General features: G+C 39.7%; 1 protein-coding gene across 8 annotated transcripts in view; it reads left to right on the top strand.

The window, feature by feature from the left end:
• FANCC (FA complementation group C) overlaps window positions 1-9,971 on the top strand; it is a 48,627-nt gene continuing 38,656 nt past the window's right edge. Inside the window, exons 1-5 of one of the 8 annotated variants that reach the window (XM_087926814.1) lie at window positions 1-116; window positions 2,068-2,110; window positions 3,622-3,664; window positions 6,944-7,116; window positions 9,153-9,237. In XM_087926814.1, coding sequence (XP_087782940.1) covers window positions 6,952-7,116; window positions 9,153-9,237 — 250 coding nt within the window. In that variant the 5' untranslated portion in view covers window positions 1-116; window positions 2,068-2,110; window positions 3,622-3,664; window positions 6,944-6,951. Of the gene's footprint in view, window positions 117-1,225; window positions 1,676-2,067; window positions 2,111-3,621; window positions 3,665-6,943; window positions 7,117-9,152; window positions 9,238-9,971 lie in introns of those variants that run through there. The other 7 variants (XM_087926817.1, XM_087926815.1, XM_087926816.1 and 4 more) reach the window with 7 other exon arrangements.

Raw genomic sequence — 9,971 nt, 5'->3', positions numbered from 1 at the left:
ACCGGGAGGAGCAACATCCTCACCCAGCGGCCATTGGCCGCACAGGCTGCCGTTCGTGGCCTCTCCGAATCTCCCCCGCAAGGAAGGTTTGAAAGCTGGGCGGGTGGCAACCCTCGGTGAGTTGCGGGCGAGCAGGAGCGACTTCGCAGGGGCAGGAACGAAGCGGCTGAGGAGCCCTTGGGTTGAGATCTCGGTTGAGGCAAAAGCCAAGTTAAATACTATGGAAATAATGAAAGGGGGACAAAGAGGCAACGGCAGTGAAGGCTGCCACGGACTCTGCTCCTCTGCTTACCGATTCAGAAGGGTGGGGTGTAAAAAAAAACTTTAATGGGGATGAAACGCGCGCGTGGGGCTGCGCTTTGCATTTCCTCGCGTTTCGGGAAAAGCTGCTTGGATTGTAACCATCCATGCGTTTTCTGATTGGTTCGAGCAAATATTGATCGCCCGCAATGTGATTTACGGGAGCTCAATTGATTGACGTGTCGATGAATCGCTTTCCGCTCCCAGCGACTACGTGGGGTTTTTCGCGAGAACTTGAGCAGAATTCCCACCAGTGACCCCGTCTGCCCCTCGCGGAATCCCGTTGGCAATTCATTCGGACGTCTTTTCTCTCCCCCTCTAGAAATCGCATTTCCCTCCCCTCTAGATTTTCCTTCCCGTGACAGTTGCGTTTCTCCTTTCCTACAGGCTGGGGGGGGACGTGGGGGACTGGACGAGTTATTCCACGCAGACTCGTGATGCAAAAATTTCCACGCCGGTCTGTCCCTGCATTCTCCAGGCGCTAGACCTGAGCATCAGCGAGCCTCCGCAAATAAGGAGCCCGTGGAAGGACTCCAGCTTGTGTTATTTCCCCACTGTGGAGGACCCCTCCCCGACCCCTCAAGTCCAAATGCCCGAGTCTTCCTCCAGGGCAGAAGCTAGAAAGGAGTTTTGCGCCTCTCTCGCGCAGGCGCTGTCCGGGGATAGTAGCGCGCGGGAAAGAAACGCTGCAGAGCAGCTTTCCCGCCCCTGGGCGAAATAAAGCGCGCTTCGCTTCCAGTACAGAGCTCCGTGCAAAGGCTTCGTGGCCTCTTAACGGGGTCATCCTGCTGATGCTCCCCGCCTGGCTGTTCTTTTGGTACCACGATGGTTGGAAAGGCCGGCTGAGGTGGAGTTCTTTGAGTGTCCTCTGCTAAAAGAAATGCTTTATTGAGGAAACCCCTTCCCTCTGCCGCGCACCGGCCTGCGCGCTTTGGCTGAATGCGGGCCGCCGCTGTGGGAATGATGCGAGTTAAGCCTCGCGAGAGCGGATCTTCCAGCCCAGGGGTCTCCAACCTTGAAGACTTGTGTAGTTCAACTCCCAAAGCAAAACTGGCTGAGGAACTCTGGGAGTTGAAGTCCACAAGTCTTAAAGTGGACAAGGTTGGAGACCCCTGTTCCAGCCCATGGAGCTTGCACGGCGGCGGTCCGAACTCGGCTAAAACGCTCGGCTGGGTGAGGGAAGGGCGACATGCAGAGGAGCAATGCAGGTGGCGTAAGCCTCGTGCTTCCTGGTTGCCTCCCGCACACCGCCCCCCCAGCAGCTGCGGAGAATCCGAGCAGGGGCCGAGGTGCGGGCTGGCGGGGAGCCGAGTGGTGACGGCTCTGCCCCGGCTGGCTCACCTCTCCCTCCTCTGCCACCAGCCGCGGGAGAAAGGTAAGTTTTACAGCCTAGCCCAGAGCTGCTGGCGGGGTGGGCGCTTGAAGTTCCCAGCCCTTTCCTTTCCCCAAAGGAGGGAGGGGAGGAAGTCCCGCCCGCAGCCCCTTGGTTTGTCCGGGAACCTTGCCTGCCGGCTTTTTCAGGCAACTTGCGGGACCGTGTGCGAACGGACAATCGCACCCGGTCCCTGGGACTCTGGCCGGGAAGGAAGTTAACGAGCGACGATTAGTGTCTTCACTTAAAAACTGACAATATAGCCTGAATTTGGGTGTTGCTTACTTTGCTCTGAATTGACGATTACTTGCTTTATCTCATATAAAGAAATAGCTGTTATTTAAATACCATGCATGAATATTCCCAATTTCCACATTTTGGATTTCATTCCACAGCAAAGCATCTGCCAGGCTTCAAAGGGAACAATCTTTCCTGCAGGTAAGACAGGTTCAAAATTCAGCAATAAACTGCGCTGTAAAATGAAAATTTGGACCTAGCTCTAGCCCAGCAATTTAACGTACATATGTTCTTATCATGAGGTCAAAGCCTCACTCTTACTCCTGAAAATAGATGGCTTGATCTTCACTTACAGAGATGATGAAAAAGAAAATATCCCATTTATTCAAGTGTCTTTTCTCTTATTTTGCAACAAAACAAATTCAACTTGGTTCAAAGTCTTGTACCATACAGCTAATAGGAAAGCTACAACCATCAATAGTTAATCATGAGGATTGTATACAGTATTACCACAAGTACAAAATAACAGCTGCTAAACAATGAAAGCAAGTGGGTGTTATTACACATATGTCTAATTTGCAACCTACCCAGAAGCTTCACTTTGCACAATATGGTAAGAGAATGCTAGGAAATATATTTAATAGCAAGCAATCTGATTTAGTAGGATATGTACTTTTTCAAAGCATCCTCAACCAGGATGCTTGCATCAAAACAGGATGAGTCCTCGTACAACTTTTCTCTACAGTACTTGGTTCCAAAGCTGAGCAATTTGCTGCTATATATTATTGTGAATAGAGTCACTACATGGGATGTGCTGTCCTTTCTGCCAGAAAAATCCGATTCAATACTCCACACAATTCCAAGTGGCTTACAATGCTAAGATTACAATTATATACAACCACTTCTAGCCAAAGTGCAACAGTGTGTATAAATAACTTCTGTCCATCCAAGTAAGTTTAACCAAGCTGATAAAAATCATCCATCAAACAACTGACCGAAAGACAGACTTTGGGCTGCTTCCTGGTTTGATGCAAAAATGGAAGATATTAATAAAATATAATGCACAAAGGTTTTTATATCTTTATCTTTAAATCTTTATTCCTTATTCAACTTCATTATATTCAAGGCACTGTTAAAAGTTAAGGGTTTAAATCATGCTTGATGCTACACAGGTCTGCATGTGGTCAGCATCTAGATGTGGGGTTCTTAATGTTGCTAAACAATTCCTTCATGTGATAATACTTGCTAGGACTAGTACATCTGTGGTTCAGCAACAATTTCCACAAAAATGTAAGTCTGCTGGTACCTCCTACTAGCAATAGAAGAGTTAGAGGATAAGGGCCTGAGGGAAAGGACAATCTTTTTTTATTTCCCATGCTACCTCAGTGAGGCATGGGAGGAATTCCAAGCAGCAGCAAAACCGAACTATTCAATTCAACTTGGTGGACACGTGACTGAGTGGGTGTGGTTTGGTGGTCACGTGACTGGGCAGGCGTGACCAGGTAGCCATGTGACTGGCAAACCAAATACAAGTGGTCCTCGCTTAATGGCCAGTTGCTTAGTAAGTGTTCTAATTTATGACTGACCTCCCCAGAGCTACTTGACCTGTTTTTGGAGTTTTGACAGCCATGCTGTCAAATGCAGAAATAGCTGTCATTTAAATACCATGCATGAATATTCCCAATTTCCACATTTTGGATTTCATTCTACAGCAAAGCATCTGCCAGGCTTTAAAGGGGACAATCTTTCCTGCAGGTAAGACAGGTTCAAAATTCAGCAATAAATTGCACTGTAAATGAAAATTTTAAACATTTATTTAATCAATCTAGTAATGAAAGCACTGTATATTTCATAAAACAAATGTCAGTTTTACCATGTGATTTTTTTTATTTCCTCCAAGCTTTCATTTGTTACATCATAAATGATATGATTTCATATCTAAATTAAAAGCAGTTTGGCTTTCCTAATTTTGTTTCATTGTCATCTATCTTAGCATTAGCAGAAAGAATTTCCACGTGCAAGATAAAATACTTGGCATTGAGCTATATAATTATCTATGCCATATTTAATAAGATTCCAAAAGATTCCAGAAGCTGTCAAGACAAAGTCTGTCTGGAAGGACTGGAACAAGGAATTACAGTGGGGAGAAAATAGAGTTTTTAAATTGGGGGTCCTGTTTTGCAATAGTGCAAAATCATCATTAGATACATTCTTGATTTATTATTTTTAAATAAAGATGTAATCATATTGATTAACATAATTATTGGTATTAAATATAAAATTATGTGGATTGTTCTGTTTTGTATGCCGTAAGATTTTTAATATTGTTGGTATTTGAAAGGATATATGTAACCTGTTCTTACTGTGTGATGTCATTTCCTCCCCTATGACTGATTGTCCACTTAGGAAAAAAATGCTCAGTGAATTCCCAGGGGTCTAGACTGGAATGTGAAGTCCAAAAACAGCCTAGTGGCAAACAGTTTCTATAATGTTGCCAAGAAAATTATATGGATATGTCCAAATAGTCCAGGTGTTGAGTTTGACTAAAGATAATTAACTCAGAGAATACATTCTAAAATGTATTAGTTTGATATATTGGTTAAATGCTGTAATTGTCTATTCTCTAGATTTCCTCAGCCCAGATCTGATACTTCTAAAAATACGGACCATAACTGATGTTCGCTGGTGTATTGCCTTTAAAACTATTAACATAAGTTACTGACTAAAGTGTTACAATTCAGACACTAATCCAGAGTTCGTTCAATATAATAAAGTTAATCCGTTCCATGTTAGAAATGCTGCTTACTGAGTCTGAAGGATGTAACAAATACCCCATGCCTAAGCTCTGCAGGGTTTCCTGCTTCTAAAAGTAGAGAACAACAAGAGTTCGCCTGGGAGGTTCTGAGGTAGGAGGAGCAAGACTCTACATTGTTCTCTCCCAGAAAGGCTAAAGTAACTTGAGCAGAATGACAATTATCAAGAACACCTCAGTCAGTAGTGGGCTCTGTAATATTGGGAGGAAGACGATATTCACATCTGTAGCAGCATAAATATTAATTAAGAAAACAGAAAATAAACTAGAAGGAGTAATTTTTCACTTTAAAGGCATAGGTCACATGGTCATTCGCATCCATAATTTATGTTAATAACTATTAAGAACTAATGTGCCAAGTACTTTGTGGGTCATTTTTCAGATGCTTTTACAGCATGAACAGAAACCTGTTCTTTCACCTTGAACTTCTCTGAGTACTGTCAGAAGAATCTTTGCCAGCTGATTTCCTTTTTAAAAAATCCTTTTCAAGACATAAGTTTAGTCTTCTTACTTCCTCGAAATGGATTCATTAAGGGAGTAGATTGTCCTGCTTGGCTTTGTGTAAAATATGCAAGATATTAGTAAAAGTTGGGTCCCAAGGAGCTATATGGTATGAGAGCAGACTCTTTATATACAGTTGGGAACTTTTACTTCTTAATTCCTATTCTTTAAAATAACAGATGACCTAGAATGTTTCATTATCTCAGTTACTCAAAGCATTTCAGTTATTTTTGTGCATTGGAGTGTGTGTGTGAAACTGGTCTTAAAGCTCCTTAGTAGCCCAGATGCCTTCCATTCTTCAATGCCATATACCCTACCCAAAATGTTCTCATTTCCTTCCTTGGTTTCACTTAGTTTGGATAGTACAAAAAATCTTTGATAGTCTCTTGGGAAGGGATAGACTGATGTTTGAGTGGCATGCATAGTATGAGTGAAATCATTGTTTTTCTTGGCCTGTTGGGAAGTATGCAGGTATATTAAATAATTCAAATGAAATGGAAAAGGGGATTTGCTCATTAATTTTCATGTGTCTGTAATGCCAAGATTTCATTAATTGTAAAAGCCCTTTAAGCCGTTTTCTTTTTATTATTTTGTAAACTAAGAAATTACCATGCAGTAAATTGGCAGGCACAACCCCCAGCTTTCTCTGAAAAACATGCAGGTCTCAATTATACTTGTTCACTAATCTGTTAAAATTATCTTTGTAGGGGTCATCTTATATCATCTTGATCTATGCAGAATTACTAACATTACTTACTGGATGTATGTTTAACATTTGGGGACCAAGAGGGTCTGCAAAATAGTATCAAAGTTGGGCGTACAACATTTTGATAAGAAACCTACTCTCTTCATTAGCTGTACCGGAGAGAAGCGGGAGAAACTTAAATGAAAGATATTTATGAGAAGTCCTACTGTCTTGCCAATCTTTAAATACCATGAATATGTAATGAACAGGGATCGTGTTTATAAGCTAACCAGCATGCACCAAACGGTAGTACTTGGAATTATTATACCACCTTTGTGTAAAATGTCCAGCTGAATTGGTTAAAGAGTAGGGTGGGATCTTGGACTATATATCATTGGAGGGAGTGAGAAGGGGGAGGAGGGAGTGAGTTACCCCTTCTTTGCAAGAATTATATTTAATTTATGGTCAAATTCTGATGCTGACATAGTTATACGGAATACTTGAATATGCATATTACATGGACATTTATTATTTATTTTATTTTAAAAGCTTTTGGATTTGTGAATGCTGAGAATTAACAGTGTTTCTCTTGTTCCAAACATGTGGTTTCTGGATGAAGTATTGCAGCTTAAGGATGTCCTTAGTTTAAATCTAGTTGAATTCTAACTGCATTTGTTTCTTGCTGTTATGGGTTTTGCATGCCAGTGCATGTTTCCGTAATCATTGATATCTATTTTGCTTTTTTGTCCTTGTCACAAAATATTATTTAGCAAACAAAAACAAAAGGACAAGTGCAATAAAGTAGTGGTGCATTTTGATATATGGATTGCCTTTTATTCCCTCCTTACTTTTGATAGACAAAGCAATTCCATTTTAGGAGCTACTATGATAATGCATCTCACAAAAACTACACAAATTTTTAATTCAGTATCTCGTAATGTAATAAAAGTTATTAATAGTTGCTAAGAGAAAGGCTTTTTTCATTTGTTCCTCCTCCCCCCCCCCTTTTTTTTTTTATTAAAAAAATTCCGTTAAGGTGACAGGATGGTTGAAGATAGTGGAGTCTCTAACTCAAGCATTGAGTTTTGGCTGAACAAAACTCTTGAGTGGGATCAGATCACTACTTTAGAATCTCAGCAAGATGTCTGCCTTCACTTGCCTGAATTACAGGAATTTCTCCTGCAGATTTATGGAGCTTTGAAACATATGGTAAGTGAATTAACTGAAAGAATGAACTGTTTTGAAGACTGCTACAGAAACATTCTGCACCCCACATTTTGACAAGATAAAAAGCTAACAGTAGCAGAGAGCCTTGTAGTAGTGACCTAATGTATTGCTGGATCATAGAAGCAAATTGGGGAAACAGCCATAGATAATGCAAACAGGAATGTGTTTCCTGTGTTCCTGATTTATTATAAAATGAACCTTTTCTTTTTGATTGGCTATATTCTCACATGAGATTTCCTATCCAATGCAGCAAGCTTTTTAAAATACTTTAAAGTAAACAAGTATCTAGTTCTCATTCTCATGCCATATATTTCATTAGGTACAGATCCTTAATTTATAATCCTAAAATTATAAGTGATCTCTTAAACCATGAAGTCTGCTGACCTATAAACTTTATTGGTATTGCTTCCAAAATGTTTTCAGATCACCATTATGTGATCACAGGCAAATAGCTAGTTTGCTTCTATTATTATTCATAATAATTTGTAGACGGCAAATTGCAAGTAATTAGCGTATTGTTATATGTTGTGTGCAATAAAATATATTTTGTTGATAATGGCAGTTAGCCTATAATATTAGTATAACTAGTCAGGAAAGCATTTTTGATCAAATAATAAGTGGCAGATTAGCTACTGAAAAGTTTATTTTGTTAGCAGTTGCCTATGTTTCTGAGGGCATAACTTTTTCCCTTGAAATTTCTAATTGTACTGAATTACTTATGAAACTTGGCTTCAGATGGACCTTCTGTATTGGACTCCATAATGTCTGGGGTTTGTTCCAAATGTAGATCAAATCTGAAGAATTTATTGTAGTGAGAAGGATGATAATCTTTACTGTTGCTTGCATATTATCTTGGTTTACTGCCATTTTAAAAGCTATTTTAATATTAGTAATTAAAGCTACAAAAAAGAGAAGATGGAAATGCCTGATTGTGTAAGAATGTTTATTAACTGCACCATGATTTACTTTTATAGCAAAACTTCTTTCCATTTGGTTAATTTTTCTTTAGGTTTTGTAGGTATAGTGTCTGTTAAATTTCAGATTGCAACTCATATGAAATGTAGTAAATAGTAATTGAAATATTAAGATTTCTTTCCACTGTGGTTGGGCTCAGTCCTTTTCATAATATATAGAATGATGTAATCAGTATGACTTTTCAGTAATTTGTTTTATTATTCACTTACATCTTGAAAGTTAAGAAAAACCAACAAAAAATAGTTTTCTTAGTATATTTTTCTGTATTTTTTCATTTCCCACTCCCCTTTTGAAGGAGATAAATTTCATATATAAAATTAGTAAATAATTAATAATTAATTAGAATGTCTTCTAAAAAAGCATTGTGTTGATCCACAAAAAGTTGGATTGGGTGGAAAGATGTTAAAATACCTTAAACCTCAGTTTATAACTTTAATGTTTTCTTTTTGCTGTGTTGATTTCTATTTTTCAGTTGTATCTCTGTAAGAACAATTGAGTAGATTAGTGATGTGGTGACTAGTATGTAAGGCAGTAGTGTGAACAGCTGTGATTGCATGTGCACAGCTCTAAGTGTGAGGTGTGAGTGAGGAGGAAAGTATTTGGTATGGTGGTCCGGGAATCAGGCCTAAGGCTTGGGGGTACCCAGTGGGAGTGGGAAAAAGCCCGTGGGACACCCAAGGGGGCAGGAAGCAGCATAAGTGGGGGAGACTGGAGCAGGCAAGCCTGTGCTAGGCCTCCAAGGGCTGCCCTGCCCCGTGTTCCACCTAATGACCTGCATGTTTGTTTAACAATATATTGGGGAGAGTGAGGATGGGGAGGATTGCTAAATGAGATGCTTCACTTAACAGCCGTTGTGATAAATGACCATAATGAGCAGACTCCATTACTGTATCTCGAGGACTATCTGTACATTTAGGCAGCACTTACTTGTTCCAAAGATACTCTGACCTTAATTTCCATTTTGCCAATCCCCTACTGTTGTGGACAGCAAATATGTTTTGGCACCCATTAATTTCAAGACTAAGCATCCTCTTTAATTTCAGAGCTCAACAACGGCAGTCCAAACATTTCCATTAATTGGTCAGTTATTGGGAAGACTTTGTTGGAATCCTTTTGTTATTGGTTACGGTGAGTGTTTATAATGGTTTCTTAAAATAATTGATCATTAAGGGAGTGTTTATTAAAATTACACTTTCAATGTAAGCATCAGACAGTGGCCCATCTAGCATAACTATAGACATTTACTGGCCTCAAGATTACAGACGAGGGTTTTGTAATGAAAGCAACGGTTGCCCAAAATAATAAAAAAATACATCAATTAATAGTATCAAATACTTTGTAATAAAATTAAAAGAAAAGAGATAAAACACAAAGTTGGACATTACTAAATGTTAATCTATAAAATTTGTTCAATAATACTAAAAATAGAGTTTAGCATTATAGAGCTGGAGCTTCTAGCAAGATGCATCTGCAAAATTCCAAAATAAAAATGATGGCAAATCTTCAAGACAAAACTGAATCCTTAAAATAAGATTTTGAGAGTTCATTTCAGAATCTTCAGGCCTCTTGGGTTTTACCATTTTTGTGGATACCCCACGCAGAAATTCTTACTGTATGAAAAGGCTGGGGCGCATCTCTGGAAGTGCAAGGTTCAGTGTCTTTGTGGGAGGAGAATTTCTAGCAGAACCATTCTATTCCAGCCAATTCATTCTTTGCCAGGAATTCCAGAGGCAGGTTGTCTTGGCTTTATCATTTCTCACGTTGACTACTGCAATGCACTCTGTATGTAACAACCTTTGTAGACTCCCCTATTAGATGCAAAATGCAACAATTTATGTCTGTGGAGATTCTCAGTCATCCAG

The sequence above is a fragment of the Pseudonaja textilis genome, chromosome 2, assembly GCF_049901715.1.
Source record: "Pseudonaja textilis isolate UNSWEBS1 chromosome 2, rPseTex1.2, whole genome shotgun sequence".
In the NCBI taxonomy this organism is placed as follows: domain Eukaryota; kingdom Metazoa; phylum Chordata; class Lepidosauria; order Squamata; family Elapidae; genus Pseudonaja; species Pseudonaja textilis.
The sequence above is the reverse complement of the archived record's forward strand: the minus strand, read 5'-3'. Positions and strand labels throughout refer to the sequence as shown.